Source organism: Neolamprologus brichardi, chromosome 6 (assembly GCF_056152115.1).
Source record: "Neolamprologus brichardi isolate AB-2024 chromosome 6, ASM5615211v1, whole genome shotgun sequence".
In the NCBI taxonomy this organism is placed as follows: Eukaryota; Metazoa; Chordata; class Actinopteri; order Cichliformes; family Cichlidae; genus Neolamprologus; species Neolamprologus brichardi.
In genome coordinates, this window is record NC_142109.1 from 33739416 (window position 1) to 33760700 (window position 21285).

Below are 21285 nucleotides of genomic sequence, written 5' to 3' on the forward strand. Positions count from 1 at the left end.
TAAATTTGTTCAGTAGTGAATGGCAGAAATTAGGTTTTCTTTTCGGAAGTATATAAAACGAAAAAAAAAAAAAAAAAACGTTGGCCGACTGCGCTGTAAACAACGGTAGACTTGTGCGGAACAAGCAAGCGAATAATGCAGGAAACTGTACAGAGAGAGAGAGAGAGAGCTGTGCATCGTGGTCGAAGCAAAACAGTAAAAGTAAGAGTGAATTCATGACGATGTTTATGTGAAGCCTAGTTTGGATCTTCTTTTGCTGCTGGTTCGGTCAATATTGTTTGGAGAGACATCAAACTAACAGCTTTAGAATCAGCGCATAACGGGCGTGAACACAAAGCGCGGACCCGCCCAAAGATCAGAATCAGCGAGCTGTCGGCTTTCAGCCCCGACTGTGAGAAAGGCGACATCTCACTGATTCTGATCCGCTGGTTGCGCTGTGTGTTTAAGTCTTTGTGCAGAATCCGTGTTCCTGCTCTCATTTACTGTCTTAGCTGTTTGGTGGTTGTTGAAATTTTGTGAGATTGCACCAGAGATTCTGGCATTTCGGGCAAAATAAATTTATATTAAAAAATCGATTCAGGATTTTAATGAATCGATTTTACATTATCCAAGCCAGAATCGATTTTAATCGATAAATCGATTATAAAAACCCACCCCTAGTTGTATGAACACGGTGGATAAATGTCACCTTCAGGGGCGTCAACATTTCACTGGCGCTGAAGGTAACGATGATGTTTAAGAATGATATTAATATAATATTAATAATAACAGATATAATGTGTTAAATAAAAGTTTGTACACTTGTGGATTCAGACTCCACCTTCCTGTACAGTATTTTTATTGTTTATCTCATTTGCCAAAATGAGTAAAGCTCCTGCTGCCAGCTACTACAGTTGTGACTTTACATTATGAGACAAACAAATGGGTGTCAAATATATGAAAATGCTCAGTTAAAGGGTCCTCGTCCAACATGTTTAGCTTCAGTGTGTTTTGCATTTATTCTCTGAAGCTCTACTAGAGTAAAAAATACCCATTTTTATTATGATTCAAATAAAATATTCACAAAGTGGTGCAATCTCCTCATTTTAAGTGTGTTGTATGAAATCAAGCCTAACAGCTCTAATCATTGTTTCTCAAATAAGTAATTTCCACTAGAGTTCGCCATTGCACCAGTGGGGTGAGTCTTTCTCTTCTTTACAGTTTGTTGGTACTTGTTTCCACCTTGTGGCAGTGAGTTATAGTGAAAACCAGAAGCATGACTGTAGTTCGATCTGTGGGGGCAGAGATGGTCCTAGCCCCTTTGGTGCCCTGGGCGAACACTCCCTCTGGTGCCACACACACACATATTAAGGGTTGTAGATGAACATATTTTATGGTGAAAACTGTTGTAGGAACTATACTGAATTTAACCAGATAAACATTATATATACAGTATCTCACAAAAGAGAGTACACCCCTCACATTTTTTAAATATTTTGTTATATCTTTTCATGGGACAATTGAAGATATGACACTTTGATACAATGTAAAGTAGTCAGTGTACAGCTTGTACAACATTGTAAATTTGCTGTCCTCTTAACTCAACACACAGCCATTATTGCCTAAATCGCTGGCAACAAAAGTGAGTACACTCCTAAGTGTAGATGTCTATAAAGTTCGACCCATAATGAGTCACCATGTTAGTTTCCAGTGTTGGGAAGGTTACTTTTAAAATGTATTCCATTACAGATTACAGATTACATGCCCCAAAATGTATTCTGTAACGTATTCCGTTACGTTACTCAATGAGAGTAACGTATTCTGAATACTTTGGATTACTTAATATATTATCATGCTGTTTACAACTACATGAATGTACTATTGCTGTGATTTATTACTGTTACTGAAGGTCCGCGGCTCCGAACCGTAGTAAAGGGACCTCTGGCTAATACGGTGGGTTCTGTGACGGCTCATAGCCGAAAACTAGCTTTACTTTGTTGTCTGGGTCAACTTTGCTAGCGAGAGACAGAGAGAGGCGTTGAAAGGCTGCTCCAACAGAACTTATTGTTTTTGGAGGAAAACACGAACACGGTGTACAGTCGAGTCTTAATAGCTTACTTACAACTGGGCTCGTCAGGCACTCTTCTTGGCTGCAGTGGTTATTATTATATTTACATGCTTCCAGCTCCCGTTTTTGCTCGATGACAGCTCGTACTTTTCCTTTTTCTCCCTCCCTCGCTCACAGACACATAACGGGTATGGCAGTCCATTCTCCCTGCAGCACGGACTACACTGCCCATGATGCTACATTCTTTAGAGCTATACCTGTAGCATTCTGCCTATTAGCTTAGCACAACAACAACAAAAAGGCCTCTCTCACCCAGGAAACACGCAGAGAGAGAGCGTCACCCTGTAACCATGGCAACCGTAACGCTGCCGCCTGGAACAACAGAACGTAGCTGTCAAACAAAACCCAAACAGTCCTGACCCGCCACAATATGAAACAGGGAAGTACCGCCGTGTAATCCATTTATTTCAACAAAGTAACTGTATTCTAAATACCACCTTTTTAAACGGTAACTGTAACGGAATACAGTTACTCATATTTTGTATTTTAAATACGTAACGGCGGTACATGTATTCCGTTACTCCCCAACACTGTTAGTTTCTTACTAACAGCTCCAGAACTAAGTACAAACAGCACTAAACATTTGACTCAAAGATAGAGGAACAAAAAGTGCACTAGTTTATTTGTAGTTTCAGCATTTCACAGATTTAACAAAGAAGGTCAACAAACAACTCAGGTACGGGAAGGCAGCACTCGCGTTTAGAGCAGATGCCTTGGCAGATGAGAACATTCATGCTGATGGACATCATCCAAATGACTTCTAGGTTAACAGAAAATGCTAATCAAAGCTACTATCAGAATAAACATGGGCCAAGTTAGCAACTGTTTAAAGAATACAATCCACACCACTTCTGATATCATCTAGATGCCACAAAAGATGTCTCCAGGCACTGCTCCCTTTACGTTGTGTGAGTACAAGAAAATAATTATTATAATATGATGTGTTAAATTTGTTTTGATCAGAGGAATAAGGAAGGATTTGTCTGTTTCAGTTTGGCTTAGCTGTAGGCCTGAGAGTGTGTAATTGTTTAGAGGGAAAGGAATTTATTGACACTGGGGGTCAGCTGTCATAAAAGGAGACAGGAAGCTACAGTGGGGGATGCTGATGCTTTTACCTGAATCTAATAAACGGACATAATTGTTATAACTTTTGGTTTGCAGGAGACTCTCCGCCTTATCTGTAAATGTAAGACAACAAGAGGCCAATGGCCCAGTGGATGCAGAGTGGGGGTCTCAGTGTTTGTAATATGTTAACTCTGTTTTCTATGTTGTCTAAAGGAATTTGGTGTAGCTTGGGTGAGGAGATTACTTATATGACCGGCAGGAAGTCACATACACAGAGACACACACACAGTGCTTTGACTGTTACACTCACGCACCCACATGCACACTCACTCACGTGCACTCACATAGACACACGGGTACGCGCACACACAGGCACTCACGTGCTCGTGCATACACACACAGACACAGAGTTTGCAGCACAGCATGGGGGTTTTATGATGGGGTCACTTCTATAAAGCTGACTGTAACAAACAAAGGAGTGGAAGATTTGCAGAGGGACACCGGCCTTGCACGTCTTCCCTTCTAGAAGATGCATGCTTAACTGAAGATGAATGAAGATGAATAAAGGTTTTGTGAAAATGACTATTGAGTCCGGTGCCGTCTCTGGATGCCCGAGGAATAAAAAGAACCGGGGTGAAACTGATTTCGCAACAGTTGCCCACAAATGCGCACGGCTGACACAGTCTCCAAACATAGAAAATCTGCACTGAATCGACAATAAAATGAACACATAACAATTCATTCTGTACTATTTTGCAGTGCGAGTCAGTGAGTGACGGGTGACTGGCTGCTACAGCCAATGATGCGATTCGCATACGTATGTACGCAGCTAATCAAAGTCACTGACAGGCTATGACAGCATCTTTATGTGCCCGGTGTTTTAGCTAGGTAAGTGTGGCCAATGTGGTGCTTATGTTGACCTTTTATAATAATGGCAAAACGAAGAGGCAGTGGCACATGCCCTCACCAAGCCAAAGTAAAAAAGCAATGCAATTCTTTTAAGATGGAATGGCTTTCAGAGTTTTTGCAAACAGAAGAAAAAACGGTGAAACTGGGTGAGATTTTCTTCTTTTTCGAGCGAGAAAGGTCCGCTCTGCAAAACATGTTGCGAGGCCAAAATAGCAAGCGAGTTTTCGGAGGGTAAAGTGTGGACAGAACATTCAGCACAAAAGTCATTTGAAAGCAGTTAGAATTTTAAGATGGGAATGGGTACATTGTTGGAGGAGAGCGCCAAAGACCGAGACAACAGGAACAAGCTGTAAAGAAATCTAACCCCGAGCAAGTTAAAGTTCTCATCAACAATATTCTACTTCATGCCATCAACATGAATTCTTCTATGCTATCGGTTCAACAAATTCACAATCACATGGCAAAATATGTGGCTATATGCTGGCGAAGCAAAAGTTATGCCTTTGAGTTTGTGAATTCAATGAATCAAATAGTGCAGAATGAGACGATGTGTAAAGTTAAAAATGCACCTTGGCACACCCTGATCATAGATGAGAGCACAGACATAACAGTGCACAAAGCGAATACCACAACTAACTGAACAACACTGTGTGGTCCATAGAGAGGACTTTGATGATGCGTCGAAAGATGTACCTTTGATGCTTGATGTGGAACAGTTTATTCCACTTTCTCTTGATCCACAGTAAAGAGGAGAAAATCGGAAGACCTAGCAAAGATTCTTGATGAGGATACACTGTCAAAGTCATTCAGGCCTCTGTACAAAGTGCGATGGCTGTCTACTGCAAGACAGAATCCAGTGATAAAAGTGATCCAGTGGCAAGTTACTGTTACAAAAAGGTAACCGATTCAAACGTCAAGGTTACTCTCACCGCTCTCTGAGATGTTTTGCGTGAGCTGGCAGACCTGTCTTTCTTTTCAAAAATGCAACCTGACTGTGATAGAAGAGCTCTGCTTTGCAAGAGCAAAGATTGTGAAGTTGCGTTCCCAATACTTAACAGAGGTAAAGGATGTTAAGTGGAGTGACCGTGTCAGAGAGGCAATGAGGGCCTCATCAGCTGATGGCAGAAATACCGATGAGATTACTCGTTTTATTCGTAACCTCTACGATCACTTGGGTGCTCGTTTTTCAGAGGATAAATTAAAGGAGTGGTCTGCATTTGACATTGAGGCATTGAGCTCAGACATCAGCTCTATGGAGCAGCAGACATTGCCACACTGGCAAAGAAGTATGAGGCAATTCTCCACCACCCACATTTTGTGGAGGTCAGTGACAGTGAATATGCTGAATTCAAGTACATAATGAGGCAAAAACTTAAACTCAGGTCAATCAGCACATTCTCAGATATGGTGGCTGCAACACTAAAATGTGAAGAGCTAAAACACATCTCACAGCTTGTAGATTTGTGCTACATTTCAAGCATCCAGTGCAGATTGTGAAAGAGGCTTTAGTTTAATGAATCGTATCAAAACAGATTCCAGGAATTGTCTTGAAGTGGACCATTTGGACCAGCTGATGCGCATAAAGTCAAACCTGCAAGCAGATGAGGCCATCAACTTGGATGACGCATACAACCACGTGAGAAGGGCAGACGGGAAAATTAAGGTGAAAAAAAAAAAAGAGTTAATGGGATTTTCACAGTATCACATGCTTGTGCTACAGTACACATGTCACTGTGCAAAATGTGAAAGTTTTAATGTGAACAAAATTTTATCTCTAAAAGGTGCACACGTCTCAATTCCTCCAGAGCAGGAACCCCACCCTGACCCCAGAAGGAGGACCTTCACACCCACTGTGAAAGAAGCAGACCCGGGTTTTTAACTGGGACAACAAAGTGCAGCCACTGGAGAAGTGAGAAGGACACACAGGAAAAATAAGGTGAAATTTAATGGATATTGATCATTAAATACTGTCACTAGTTTATGAGTAGTAGAAATGCAAATGATCATGTCATTACTTACTGTATTTTACAGACAAAGAGTTACAGGACTCTCCCCCAGACCACAGCAGGAGCTTCACACACTGGCTCATACTCATAATACAAGTCAGAGCTTTACATTAAAAATGTTAAGTGTGTTTTCAAAATTGGAGTTTATAGTTGGTTTGGTTGGCAGTTCATGTTTTGCCTTAGCTAAAATGACATATTTATACTTCCAATAACAGCATTAACATACTACAGGTCATGAAGAAGACCTTTGTAATTTTCATTGTCAGTGGGCTAAAGAACTTAATTAAAACATTCTAACAGAAAATGCTGTAATTTGATTCTTTTGATAAACTATGTAACTTGGATGGAGGCGATGCTGGCGTGACCACAGTGCACACGTGTGATGTTGCTCACAGTGGTCCTGTCACAGTGCAGGGAAAGTAGGACCCAAATGCAGGAATTTCTGAATGGAGATGGTGCGTTTATTTACAATGAAAAGAAACTCTAAAACAGTGGCAACAATCCACAGCGTCTGTGTTCTCTGAGCGCTCGTTCCTAATCCCCGTGCCGTGATCCGTGGTAAGTGTTTAGTCCTCCTCGGTGCCTTTGTACAACAGTGTGCTGCTCCCGCCACACGTTTCCACAATCCACCTGGAAATGAGAGAGTCCACAGTGAGTACTGTCCCATCCACCGGCCGACAAAAACACTTTAACCATTCCAACAGGAGAAGTTCAGCGACCACAGTAACTAGAGCAAGAGCACTGACTATGTTCCTAGTTTAACAATCCGGCGCTGGCTGCCTCTCCGATCCTCTCTTGAGTAGTGTTTCCTTGACGATCGGCAACAGGTGGCTGATTACACCAGGTGTGGCTGGCTCAAAGGCTGAAGACTCCAGGCCTGGTATGGCAGCAAAACTCACACACCGCAACACACACACCCAAACACAGAGACAGGGAAACAAGGGACCAGGAGCAGATCACACCAACAACAACAATAAACAATCCACATAGTCAGATAGAAATTATAATACTCATTAAACCCAAGAACAATGCATGAGCCCTGACCCAGGCCCATCAGGTCCATCGACCGCTCAGGGAGTTTGTGTGTTTGCTCAGACACATGAAACGTTAGAGGGAACATTGTCTGCAGGAAGAGCTGTATTAGACATTCTTATTATCAGAACTGCTGTCTGAACTCTGTCATACCATCATCTTCATCAGAGCTTTGGCACGCGTCCCTGGAGTTTGGAAGATCCTGAGGTATTCCTCTCTGACATCCTTCAGTGGCAGTTACATAAAGTACATTATATCTTATTGGCATAAATATTGTTCATAATGGGTTGATTTTTATTTTCAAATTAAGAAAAATGGTTGAAAAATGTCCAATTCTGTAAATGAAAGGTTGCCATCTTGCTGTCTTCTTTTCCAAAACTCACTGCAAAACTTTAAAGTTGTTTGGACACTAATTAAACCGTGTTTTAGTTAACAAATAAATGTGAACCTTCATAATATTAAATCTCATTTACTTTAATAAAACCAGTGTCTGGCATATAGTTCAGTTTGTGTTTGTCTCCATCTAGTGTTTAGTTAGAATCATTACAAAACTGTTTGACTAAACCATGTCGTCTTTTACTATTAAAAAAGCTTTTTAAAGCAATTCTCGACCCAAAAAATCTGTCTGTAGTCTCAAAACATATTTAGCCTTATATGTTTGTATGTTCCCTATTTCCTCCAAGACAAGTGACCCAATCTTGATGAAACTTTAACTAAACAATGCCTAGGCCACTGTGAGTGCCAACATTTATAAGTTATACGCAAATATTTTTATATAAATTCCTCAATCATGTACCATTGACAGTTCAGCTGAGCACCAAAGACAATGTCATAGTATAGTATAGGATGGAATGTCAGATCACAATGGTGTCTCACAATGTATCATAATAGCATTGTAACTATGTATGTGTGTTTATGTTTCTATATAAAAGAAAATGGGGTAGTTCAAGACTTTTGCACAATACTGCTATAACTGTTAGATTATTGTTTACTTTTTTAATTGGTGAAAAAAAACGTCAACAAGCATGTTTGTGATGCTGAGCAAACTGAATTTCCACTGAAATCAGAGCCTATTCTCACAGTAATTAAAACATGCAGCAGCCTAAAAGCTTTAAAAATAGTCAGAGAAGAAAAACAGATCCAATTTGTTTTCAGTTGTTGTTGTCTTTTATTTTCCGATTGTTTTTTGTAATAAATTTGGAATTTCCAATAGGAGAATCTGGAGGAAAGCCAGGAACACAGGATGAACACCAGAGAGCGGCTGAGGGAGCCAAATACTCCTAAACCTTCCTCTGATGATCACCCACAGAACCACTATGGTGCTTAGAATTCAGTACGATGTTATAGAGATATAGCACCATAGGCAAAGACCCTACAAAAAAACCCTCCAACAATCAGATGATCCCCTATGAACAAGCACGTGGCGACAGCAGAAAGGAAAAACTCCCTTTAACAGGAAGAAACCTTCGGCAGAACCAGGTTCAGGGAGGGGCGGCCATCTGCCGCGACCGGTTGGGGGTGATGGAAAAGAGAACCATCTTTGGTACATTCATTCAGATCACAAAAGTATTCTGGACACTAGTTTAAACAAGCTGAGCTAATTTAGGATGGACACAGTCAGACATTAACAACTGGCCAGTGACAGACACATGGTGAGTGTACTCTTGTCTTACCTTGTGTTTTGAGGAAAGCAAATTAGTATTTTTTTAATAATTTTATTACTTTTAACATTACAGCTTATGTGTCCAAAAATCCTTATCTGTGCACTATTTTTAAATAGTTGCACATGTCCCAACTTTTGAAAAGATGATTGTTTGTAGGTCTTTTTAAAATTCCAGATCTCCTTTGTTAACTTAACTTTCTAAGAGGCATTTTAACAAGCCCTACATTGCATTTATTTTTATCTTGAGAAATGAGCCTCAGATCAGTTTTCAAGATAAAAATTACAGAACAGGGTTTGTCCAGATGGGTGGGTTTGTCACTGTATAGTCAAGTCTGTGAATGTCACTGTCCAGGGCTCTATTGAGCGTGTTGAAAAGACGAGAAAACCAGCCGGTACTCTTCTTGAGAGTACTGGCTGGTGATGTGTTTGAAGGCAGGGGTATTTTTTGTTCATTACTTTCTTCACTGGGGGACTCTGGTGTTGGAATCTCACGCACTGGAGAAAGTTTACCATCCTTGACAACTCTCCATATCATCCCAGAATTCTTTGACCTTACTAAAGATTTCTGGAGCTGTGACACTAAAACCTCTGAAACAGCAATCTCAAATGCTTCGTCACCAGATTCCATGGCAGCCTGCAACAAGTATTTGGATCCAAACTCCTCGCACAGCTTTTTATAGATGGGGATGTGCAGGTTTTCAACACTTGGTGGGGGAATGCAATCCAGTTCTTTTTCAGCCCTCATTGTTACACCACGCAGTAATTGAATCAGGTCCACGTTTAGTATGGATGTTCTGGTTTTTGATGCAATATGGTCGACTAACTTAGCAAGAAGCACAGTAAGAAAGGTCATGTTGACTAGACAGTCAGGAGACTCCAGACTTGGTGAAGAATTCTCCTGGTAGGCTAAAATCAATGCTGAAGGGACAAATGTTTCTGAATACTTAGGGAGCTCTGGAGTTGGAGGAGGACTCAGATTATCCGTGCACAATGAATTCTCTAAGGAACAGTCACTTATTTGTGGGATTTCTGCATCTTCCTCCTCCTCCACATCTAGACAGCAAGTCTGTTTACAGTTAGAGTCTGAGCATGTCATGCTGTCAGATGCCTTGTCTGTGATTTTTCTGCTGATATTCAAGATGCATTCAAAAATCTCAGTCACATTATACACCATTTGTATAATGCTCATACCTGTCACTGAGTCATGAGTTTTTGGGGTAGGAGCTGCCCCTGTGATACGAGCCAGCGACGTGTTGACTTTTTTAGTAATTTCTGCTGAAAACAGCTTTACTAATATATCCGAGTTGTGGGACTTACCTTGTGCCATGGACAGGGCTTCACCAAAACAGTGATGAAGGGTGTTTCTGAAGCTGGCTTGAATATTATTTTCTGTTACTCTGCAGCAGCTGCACCCATCCTGCAAACTTACCTTATCTCCACATGCATGATTGTGCCCCTTGGCAAGAACCTGAGGTTCTACAACCTCCAGGACCAAGGCGCTAATTTCTTCTATAATCGCATGGCACATGTTGGACAACAGAATGACAACTTTTGATCCAGGGTCACCATCGGCTAAGGACGCCCACTGACTAAAAGATGAAAAAAAGATAAATAGTTGAGAAAACAAACATTTAACCAGAGTATATGTGTGTATTAGTGATCATTTTTGCTGCTTGTAAGCTTGATGGCTTTAAATGTGTGACGATTTTTCCAAGATTTTCCAGCGTCAGAAGAGGCAATTTCAAATGCCTGCAATCCAATTCTCCCATTTCCTCCAACATCTAGAAAGAAAAGGCAGTCAGGTTTTTAGAAATCTTTGACACAATAACAAAATGTTCTGCAATGGGATTTTAACATCGTCACTGTTAAATGCTTTGCACTACAGTTCACTAATGAAATCCAACAACTGATAAGACAAAAATATATGTGTGATATGTCACACTAACAATATACAGTATATTAACAATTTGACTTCACATATTATTTGATAGAGCAATGTACTGAAGGTTATTTTATCAGGAATAAAAGTAAGTTATCCAGAAATGTTATTATTATTATTTTTTTATTATTATTATTATTTTTTTTATCTTATCCGGTTGAAGCAGCAAAACAATTTCCACAGATTTCCTTCTGTTCACTTCACTAAATTCTGTCATGTCTTTACGGTTTAGCACAATTGCAAACTGCACGTTTTTCAAATTATTTCCGAGTATTTGATTGTCCGCTGAAGCTTCTTCACGCCGAAAGTCTGTCTACAGTTTGAATTCTCGGGTTCTCTTTACGTCATTAAGCTAGCACAGCCCAGGAGGAAAACAATGCGCGTGCTCTTTGCGAGCTCGTTCCCGGCTCGTAACCAGCGCGCTCTGCCGTCAATGGCGAGCATTGGTTGATGGTCATCATGTCACTTATGCAAGCCAGATCCTTTTATTTAGCAAAATTGTGATTAATAGTTGAATGTTATTGTTGAGGGGCACAGGCAGTACTCCGCACGCACACACACGCACACAAAAAGGCTGTACTTGAGTCCAGTATAGGATAAATGGCTCTCAACTGTTGATTCACTGGTTTTGGAAAGCTACAAAAATGCTTAAACAAATATCATAATTCAATATTGGGAAGCTATGTAGTGGACAAAATTTAACACTTTAGAAAAGGTGGAAAGAGATGTTTACAGATTTATACTGTCAGTCCATCTCAGAGGTGTTGTTTTGACTAAATGCTTTACTTTAAAACATGAGCAGTTCAAAAGGTGAGCTTGTACTTGTTGGAGTTCATCTTCATTGGTTACTGCTTCTGACAAACATGACGTTTGTACACAGAAAACGACTTCATGTGATTTTTTGTCTCTCTGCATATACACAGATCTGCCAGGAGGGAGCACTAAAAGATCTTTTTACACTGCACATGACTTCAGACTACACAAATATTTCAACTGGGAGCCAGACCAGTTAAAGTTGCCCTTTTTGTGCATTTAAGTCCAAAATAATATTGTTATGTGAAGTAAGCTGTAGAAGCCAGTAGTAGAAGGGGTTTTTTTTGTTTTGTTTTTTACAGAATGGTTGTCATCCTGTTCATCCAGTTGAAAACGTCACAGATCTAAAATGTCATTTTAAAGACTGATGTAAACAAGAAGGCAGCCGACTTTGTAACTGTTAAACTCACAGACTCAGATGGGGCTAATTTAAATCAGAGTGAACACAACATCAAGATTATATGTGAACTTACATGTAAGCTTTACATTTCCAGTTTATCAAATCTCACTGAGCAGTCCTCACCTTTAAATCTAACCTCTCTTCTTCCTCTCCACTTCTGTCTGTCTTATTTTTCTCAATTTTTGAGTGAAGTTAGCTTTAGCTAGCAACACACTGTGTGACAAACTACACAAAAACAAGTTGTGTGTTCACTGATGTTTGTTGAGCTGATAGAAATGTATTTGAAAATACCTGACACTTAAAAAACGTGTGTGTGCTTATTTTCAAAATATAAGAAGTAGAAAGTACCAATATTTGTTTAAAAATGTAGGGAGTAAAAAAAAATGCCAGAAAAATAACTACTCAAGTAAAATACAGATACCTGAAAGTTCTTAAATACAGTAACGAAGTATTTGTACTTTGTTACTTCCCACCTCTGGGTATAATATAAGTGACAGTTTAAGTGCTATAACTACATGTGCAGAAGGCAGGATAACCTGTGCAACTCATGTTCCCATTCAGACAACATCTTTTTTTCAGGGAAGGACTTTCATATTTTAGCAGAACAATGAAAAATCCCATGATGCATCTATTAGAACAGTGTGGCTTCAATCCACACTGTTCATCAACTGGGAGGGGGGAATCTGACCCAGCTACCATAATGTGGGAGTTGGGGTACATATCACCAGTCTGTCGCAGGGGTAACACAGACAAACAACCATTTATACTCACATTCACAACTATGGGCATATTAGAATCACCAGATAACCTAATCCTGCTAACTAGGCTAACTAGGGTTAGCAGGTACCTACTAGCTAGTAGATAGAGCAGGTCACCTACTAACCGGAAGGTCGGTGGTTCAATCCTAGTCTGGTCCGGTCTGCATGGCAAATATCCTTTGGCAAGATACTAACCCCATCGGAGTGTGAATGTGTGTATGAATGTTAGGTAGTTAGATAGCACTACAAACTTAGAAAAGTGGTTGTGAATGAACGAGTTGTATAAAGCGCTTTGAGTAGTCAGATAGAGAAGAAAAGTGCTATATAAGAACCAGTCCATTTACCATTTACTTGTCTTTGGACTGTGAGAAGAAGCCAGACTACCTGGACAGAACCCATGCAGACACAGGGAGAACATGCAAACTGCGCATAGACAGGCCCTGGCCAGATGGTGTGAGCCCCTTTGAAGCATCATAAAACAGAAAATAGGACAAAAAAGACTCAGGACTGTAGTTGGAATATAATATATGATTCTAGGGATGACATCGTCTCTTGACAGTCCAGCAATATTTAGACTGTTGTTAAAAAAACAGAATCCTTAGACTCATATCTTCACATATCTAAATGAGACCAGTTACACTCACTCCAATCGTTACAAAGTCCTCTGAGAGAGTGGTGCTGGCCTACACCCAGAGCAACATCCCAGACACTCTGGATCCCCTGCAGTATGCCTACCGGCCCAATAGGTCCACGTCAGAAACCATCGCTGCTGCCCTTCACTATTCCCTCTCCCATCTGGAAAACAAAGACTCATACATCAGGGTACTTTTTGTTGATTACAGCTCCGCCTTCAATACTGTCATCCCACACAAACTCACTCACAAGCTGGCAACACTCTGCCTACACCCCACCGTATGTGACTGGCTACAGAACGTTTTGACTGGCAGGCCCCAGTCTGTCTGCAACTCCTTCTTCCCCACTGCTATCAGACTCTTGAACAGCTGACCTATTTTAACAGTAACAATAATTTTTGCACTTCAGGTCATCTCACATATCAACCAGCATATTAAGCTCATAGCTCTTTTGCACATAAATCTATTGAATACTTCAATTTTTCTTTTTTGTCGCCATTTATTTATTCATACTATTTGTATTCTATCTATTGTACATATTAACCGGCATCTGTGTGTGGACAGCAGAGGAAGAATTTCGTTGTACAGAGAAATGCTTTTTATTGGTACACATGACAATAAACGCTTTGAATCTTTGAATCTCTTGAAGCGTTATTATTCTTCCTCGTTTCATTAAGAGCATGATAAAACAATCAAATCTTCCACCCCGTCTCTTCCCAAATGGTTTTGGGGTCAACACTCTGAACTGCGTAGAAAATTCAGCTGCCAACCTGTTAACTTGTTGGAGACTAAACAAGCATCAAGTCGTCTTTTCCTCCCAAAGGGGATGATACATGAGGTTATAAAGACTTCCGATATTGTAGAAGTCTATGGAAGAACACATCTGATCAGGATCAACCTCTGGTTGTGATTGTACATAAATAAATAAATAAATAAATAAAATTTTATTTCTATAGCACCTTTCTAGACAGAATCACAAAGTGCTGCACATAAGATAACAAATAATAAAAGGATAAAACAGACAATATAAAACAGGCAGAAATTTAACCAAAAACAGTTTTAAAAAGGTGAGTTTTGAGTTGTTTTTTTTAGAAACAACTACTGAGTCCACAGTTCTTAATGTATGAGGGAGTTCCACACCATTAGTTCTCATTTTAGTCTGTTTTATAGCAAGTAAGCCCTGATCAGATGACCTCAGGGACCTGCTAGGGACATAGGGCTGTAGCAGATCGGAGATGTAGGGAGGTGCCAGTCCATGCAAGGCTCTAAATGTCAAGACCAGGATCTTAAAATGTACTCTAAGTTCAACAGGAAGCCAGTGTAGCTGAAACAGCAACGGTGTCACATGAGAATACTTGGAGGATCTTGTCAATAGCTGCAGCGTTTTGCACAACCTGCAGACGATCCAGAGAACCTTTGCTTAGACACATAAACAAAGAGTTACAATGGTCCAAGCGTGAGGAAATAAATGCATGTATAGGTATCTCCAGTTCAGGGCGAGATAAAATAGGGCTTAACTTAGCCACATTTCTTAAATGATAATAACAAGACCGAACCAGAGATTTCACATGCCCATCCAATGTAAGAGTCGAATCAAAAGTGACACCTAAATTCCTGATAGAGGATTTAACATACACAGAAAGAGGACGAAGGGCTTTCACTATCTGGGATACAAATCTGTCCGGAGCACATATGAGGACTTCAGTTTTCCCCTCGTTGAGTTGGAGGAAATTTACAGCCATCAAACGTTTGATAGAATCTAAGCAGTCATTTAAAAGCTGAAGCTTAGATAAATCCTGGGGCTTAAAAGAGATGTACAACTGAATATCATCAGCATAACAGTGATAAGAGATGTCCTCAAAAGAGCCCATTATGTGCTGGAGGGGGAGAAGGTATATTAAGAACAATGGCGTGAGTGGTGAGAGGCGCTACTACCACAGAGAAGTTGTGGCAAAAACACCTGTAATAGTCAGCTAGACCAGAAACCGCCCAAAACAAGAGAGTTCATCTCTTGTCTTGGGTGTAGGGTGGGACAACTGCATCCATTTATGCAGTTATGAGACGAATTTGCCCCTGTCCAACCTGCTGACCTACATATGTCGACAGCTTTCCCAAACTCACACTTTGCCAGGTTAAGGGTTAAAGAGGCTTGAGCTAAACAAGTAAACGCAGATCACACTTCACTGTTAACAGCATGATTTTACAACTACAGTCTCTTCAAAGAGCCATTATAATAGCTATAGTTGGAACCAACTGATGAATATATAGCACTAAATCTGACATTCACACACTTTGGTGATGAGTTTATGGGCTCTGTCACTCATTTCATATCTGTCAGGGTTCCTGGGTCGGTGACCCAGTGTTTTCAGTTTTGCCACATCAATGTTTTCACTTCCTGTTTTTTCCCCGTGTCAGCTTGTCTCTCGTGTCATTAGTCAGATTATGTTCAGCTCTGTACTCACCTGTTTCCAATCATTGTCATCATTCAACCTGTGTATTTAAGTTCCTCGGTTTCACCAGTTCTTTGTCGTGTCATTGATGTTATGTTGTCGTTTCCGCCTTCGTTCAGTCAGCCAGCCATTCAGTCAGTCAGTCAGTCATTCAGTCAGTCGTCCAGCCATTTCCTACCTCTGTTCTGTTTGTTCACTCCATCGATAATAAATCACCAGGCTTCACCTACCTGCGAGTCCTGCGTTTGGGTTCCTTCTTCCTCGCCTCCACTCAGCAACCCCTGACAGAATGACACGACCCGTGCCACGAAGACACGACTGGAACCCAGCGGACTCGGACCTCTATGAGCGGCAGGAGGCAGCGCTTTCCCGTTGGGCAGAGGAGCTCAGGGGAAAACAGCGGCTCTTCGCGGAGAGAGAGCACGTCTTCGAGGGGACTCGCTTGGCTCTGAGCGGGCCTCGGAGACGCCGCGTTCCCCCACCTGCTGCCTCACCTGCCCCGGAGCATTTGCCGCGGAGAGTGGACGTTTCATGCCGCGCTTCGGCCGCTCCCTCTCTCGCCGCGCCGCTCCGCTCCTCGCTCACACACCCGCCGCCTCATTCGCCGGACCTCCACCTTCGCCACGGCACAGCGGCTACGCCTCCCACCTCGGCTCAATGGAGGCTACCGCGCCAGAGGCTCAGCTGTTTACCCCGGCCGCTTCCTCTTCCCGGAGAAAGCGGCGCACACGCCGCCGTAATATGGACAGTTTTCAGCAACTCCCGGTGGTGAGTTCCAGTGACTGTTTTCCACACCCTTCATCTGATTACTCCCTTAAAACGCACAGTACACTCACTTCTGATTCATGGGGAGTTTCCCTCCTAGAGGACGATGTGGACTGGGAAGACTTTTTCTGCTCTGCTCCCTCTGAGCTGGGATTCATTAAGGACAATCCCCGCACTTCAAAACCTCCGAAGACTGTTCAACTAAAGACTGTAAATGGTGATGGCAGAAAGGCCACAGCAATCTCCGATAAATCTGTTACAGTCCGTGTGTATGCAAACCCTAGGCCTGCTCACTCTAGGACTGTTTTATCTGAGCCTGCTCCTTCGTCCACCTGTCAGCCTGTTCCGGTTTCATCAGCTCCGGCCACTGTTAATAATACTCATGCACCCGAACCTGTCGGTATCACTCACCCAGTCATTATCTCCACTCCCGTTAGTCAGCCTATACCCACACCAGTGCCAGCTCCCAGGAAAAGCTAAAGAATGTAGCATCATGGGCAGTGTAGTCCGTGCTGCAGGGAGAATGGACTGCCATACCCGTTATGTGTCTGTGAGCGAGGGAGGGAGAAAAAGGAAAAGTACGAGCTGTCATCGAGCAAAAACGGGAGCTGGAAGCATGTAAATATAATAATAACCACTGCAGTGGCTGACGAGCCCAGTTGTAAGTAAGCTATTAAGACTCGACTGTACACCGTGTTCGTGTTTTCCTCCAAAAACAATAAGTTCTGTTGGAGCAGCCTTTCAACGCCTCTCTCTGTCTCTCGCTAGCAAAGTTGACACAGACAACAAAGTAAAGCTAGTTTTTGGCTACGAGCCCGACACAGAACCGATGTATTAGTCAGAGGTCCCTTTACTACGGTTCGGAGCCGCGGACCTTCAGTAACAGTAATAAATCACAGCAATAGTACATTCATGTAGTTGTAAACAGCATGATAATATATTAAGTAATCCAAAGTATTCAGAATACGTTACTCTCATTGAGTAACGTAACGGAATACGTTACAGAATACATTTTGGGACATGTATTCTGTATTCTGTAATGGAATACATTTTAAAAGTAACCTTCCCAACACTGAGTAGGAGGAAAAAACTGCAGGTAGAACAATTGACCATATCATGAGTTGGCCAAGTTCAGAAGAATACCAGGGGACAGAGTGAGAGAAGGAAACAGTTCGAGTTTTCTATATCTGTATCCAAAAATATCCAGATATTTTACCAAAATTATGTAGTTTAAGGATTTAATCAGTCTTACACCTGAGATAACACCTCCAGTTCACATGTCAGTGCATATTTGACATGGGAAATTGTCTTTATTCATTTGCAGATACAAAGGTGGTTTGTGCATCTGTTTATCTTACAAACATTATTTCACTTTTACTAAGATACAGAATTTTTTTAAAAAAAGAAAAAAATAGTCATAATTCATGTTCACATGTATACAGATCTTAGGATATATTCCAATGGAAATTAACAGTGTACAAAAAGCAAGACATTTAAAACACAGAAAAGCAAACTAAAAGTATAAATATGCAAACAACAGTAGACTAAAAATATTAGGGAAATTAAAGGAACAGGTTGTTTTCCACCCTTTAATATCTACATTTCATTTACATTTTCTACATTTAAAATTGCTTTCTTACTTTGTCAACATCATCCACAATTTCTAAATATTTGATGTAATCTCAGATTTAAACTCCCAAATTTATAAAGTTTATTGTCAATCCGGCTGCAAACTTTTTATTATCAACACTTTTGTCTACCTAACTTTCATGTCTGTAACGAACTAAAGATCTTCTCACTCACATTAACTCATTTAGTGAGATCAGAATCAATTATTCAAAATTTACACACTGCATTTTTTTAATTACTCTACAAAAATCAACATATTAAACACAGTCAGATATAATACAAGGTTAAGTGCTTTTTGAATAAATACCTGTGCAGAAGGCAGCAGAGCCTTTTCATATAGTTGGTAACTATTAAAAATATTACAGTGTATCAAAATGTAAATAATGTGCATTATGGGGAATACATGGTAGGCTATTGACATCAGCAGAGAAGGAATTATTAAGCGTGTTAAATAAGTTGTGTTAAACAGTCACATGAACAATAATTATTAAACCTTGGGTTTCTGCATGAACTATTGATTGCTACAGGTATGAATCTTTAGTCACATCTCAACAGAATATTAAGCAGAAGTGCTTGCCTCTTGTGTCTAGCATGAACAGCTCCTTCATGGAGGTGTCTACAACCTCGCTGATGTTTTCCTGTGCTGTGACCATTGAACATTTGTAGAAAGCCAATCCATCTGATGCTTATTCAGCTTCATGTCTGGTGTCATTATATTGTCACTGATGTAGCTGAACCCAAAATTATTGCATGAGCTGTAAAAACCTAATTCAGAAACAGTAAGAGTACTGTAAAAAATAGAAATAGAATGCACTGATTTGTAAATCTCATAAACCTATATGCTGCATGGCACTGGCATCAGTGTATGAGCTCAGGAACCCTAACAGAAATCACTGAAATGCAGGTTAAAGCTCTCTCATCCAAAGAATAAACCATACGTGAACATAATCCATAAATGTCACCGAGTTAAGGCAATGCACTGAGGCAAAGTGCGAAATTCTTCTGTAGTCAGGCAAATCAAAATTTGAACTTTTGTTTTTTAAACATGGATGCAGCTTTCTCTGGGTTAAAGTGCAGAAGAGCCACCTGGGTTGTTCTCAGCACTCAGTTAAAAATCCTTCATCTCTGCATCAGGGCCTGTGGACCTGACAGCTTGCACATCTGAAACCAACGCTGACAAGCCAATCATCCAGATCTAGATTTTCTTTATGCCAAATTCCTGTTTCCTACTCTTTAAATGGTGTTCAATTGTGGTTCTCTGTGTAAACGGGAGCACCTAATCGCTCCCTGTGGTGAATTTAAGAGTGGACTGGTTCCATCTTTGATCTCTCTGTCCTCCCAGTATCATTTTTGTTTCATGTTTTGGTTCACTTAAGCTTTTACACTGTGGTTTATGTGTTGCAACTCACGAAGAATAATAAGAGAATTAAAAAATATGGGGGGTCATCTGGGACACAGACCCAGATCATAGCCCTAAATCACGTTTTCTATTTGTGTCCAGTCTGTGAACTATGCTAAACTGTCACTAAGACTAACAAATGTTCCATATATTCCAAATCCTCCTTGACTTTATGCGTTAATGGTAACAGTAGCTTCATCCTTTTTCTCCTCTGTTTCAGCAGCACCATCATCATGAACCTTATTTTCCTCAGAAGGTTGATCAGATTTGTTATCAGTGCCTGACTGCTTGATCTGTTCATTATCGGGGGCAGAGGAGATGAGAGGTGATTTTTCCTGCGTTTGATTATCATTGGAAGATTTCTCAGATTTCTTATCAGTCCCTACAGTTGAAGCAGGGATTGGTATTACAACAGTGTCATCCTCAAGATCATCTTCTCCAAACTTTTTCCTCTTGAAGCAACCGAGCTTGTGACAGACACAAAGAGAATCATTAGACCAAACAGCAATTTGGTGATCTCAATGCAGTTATGAAGATTCAGACAACTTGATATAAAGATAACAGTCTTCAGGCTGAGTATTAACTCTCACCTTAAACAGGATGATTGTGATTATGATCAGAAGTAAGAGTCCCAAACCGGCTCCAGTTAAAATGATCAGCATTTTATTTGGGAGGATAAAGAAATCAACCCGAACTTCAGTCTGTTGGCAGAGAAAACACAAGATTTCAAAGTAGATTACCATTTTTAACATCACTCTAGTAAATAGTTTGAATTATTCATGTAAAGACTGAAGGTACCTTTTTTGTTGGAAATTGGAATGGTGTCAAATGGTCTTTATTCTGTGGGTAATAGATATAATAAATTAGGTTTACTGGAAAAGCAATGACAGAAATATGCTGTGGTCAAACTCAAACATACCTCTGGATCGTTCAGCACATACCGAGCGTTGTCATAGCCAACATGCACAGAACTTACAAAGTTAATCTTTCTGCTGTCTCCAGTGTATTTTTTCAGAAAAGCAACATTCTGTAAAGTAAGAGCAGATTAATTAATATTAATTCATTTATTATTTTTATATATGTGTAATGTGTATTCTGTGTGTATTTAGTACATACGGCTGCCTGTTGTGCGGCGTCTTTAAAGTGGACTTTTCCCGATAGTGTAAACTCAGCAGATGCATAGTTCTTCAAATTGAAAGTGTTGCAGACGATCGCCACGCACTTATCTTTTGGTAAGCAGTTCTGTAACACAACCCCAAATTTAAATGAGACGTATTATTCTTTTCATTACTTCTTCATCTGTCATAAATATACTGCAGTAATTGTGGATACTAATATGATGTTTTAAATTACATCAGTACAGCTGGAAGTATTCTCTAAACACTCAGTTTGATGTCCCTGATAGTTGGTTTATCGAATATTGTCAATACAGAAGAACCAGCTGTTCAAACCTCCTGTTTTTTAAGGGCAGCCAATCCGAAGAAAGTTGGGTTAAAGGAAAGAAAATTAGATAAAGCTTCTTGTTTTGAATGGAGGATGAATTGAGAGGTTGTTGCAAAGTCATTTATAAGATAAGGATTACTTTGAACTGTGCATCATGTAAAGTTAGTCTAATAGAGTCCAAGCACGAATAAATAAAAGCATTAGCACAACAGCTTCCTTTTAAGGTATTAATAAGTTTAAAAGACCTCAATATTTTATTAAATCTCTTGTACTTA

General features: G+C 40.4%; 2 protein-coding genes and 1 pseudogene across 2 annotated transcripts in view; 1 reads left to right on the forward strand and 2 right to left on the reverse strand.

Annotated features, from left to right (window-relative positions):
• Positions 1-4704: 4704 nt before the first annotated feature.
• On the forward strand, positions 4705-5937 carry LOC148102622 (uncharacterized; annotated as a pseudogene).
• A 2731-nt stretch (positions 5938-8668) lies between these two features.
• Positions 8669-10563, reverse strand: LOC148102623 (uncharacterized). The gene is made up of 2 exons (XM_087842158.1): positions 10479-10563; positions 8669-10396 (listed from the first exon to the last, which is right to left on the reverse strand). The coding sequence occupies exons 1-2, from the start codon at positions 10561-10563 to the stop codon at positions 9063-9065; spliced, it is 1419 nt and encodes a 472-aa protein (XP_087698284.1). The 3' UTR covers positions 8669-9062.
• Positions 10564-17760: 7197 nt separating this feature from the next.
• Positions 17761-21285, reverse strand: part of LOC102781677 (integrin alpha-L-like) — a 69130-nt gene continuing 65605 nt past the window's right edge. The window contains exons 29-33 of the mRNA XM_087842160.1: positions 20684-20809; positions 20487-20594; positions 20366-20407; positions 20158-20268; positions 17761-20034 (exon numbers count right to left, since the gene is read on the reverse strand). Of these exons, the coding sequence (XP_087698286.1) occupies positions 19738-20034; positions 20158-20268; positions 20366-20407; positions 20487-20594; positions 20684-20809 (684 nt within the window). The 3' untranslated portion in view covers positions 17761-19737. The remainder of the gene's footprint in view (positions 20035-20157; positions 20269-20365; positions 20408-20486; positions 20595-20683; positions 20810-21285) is intronic.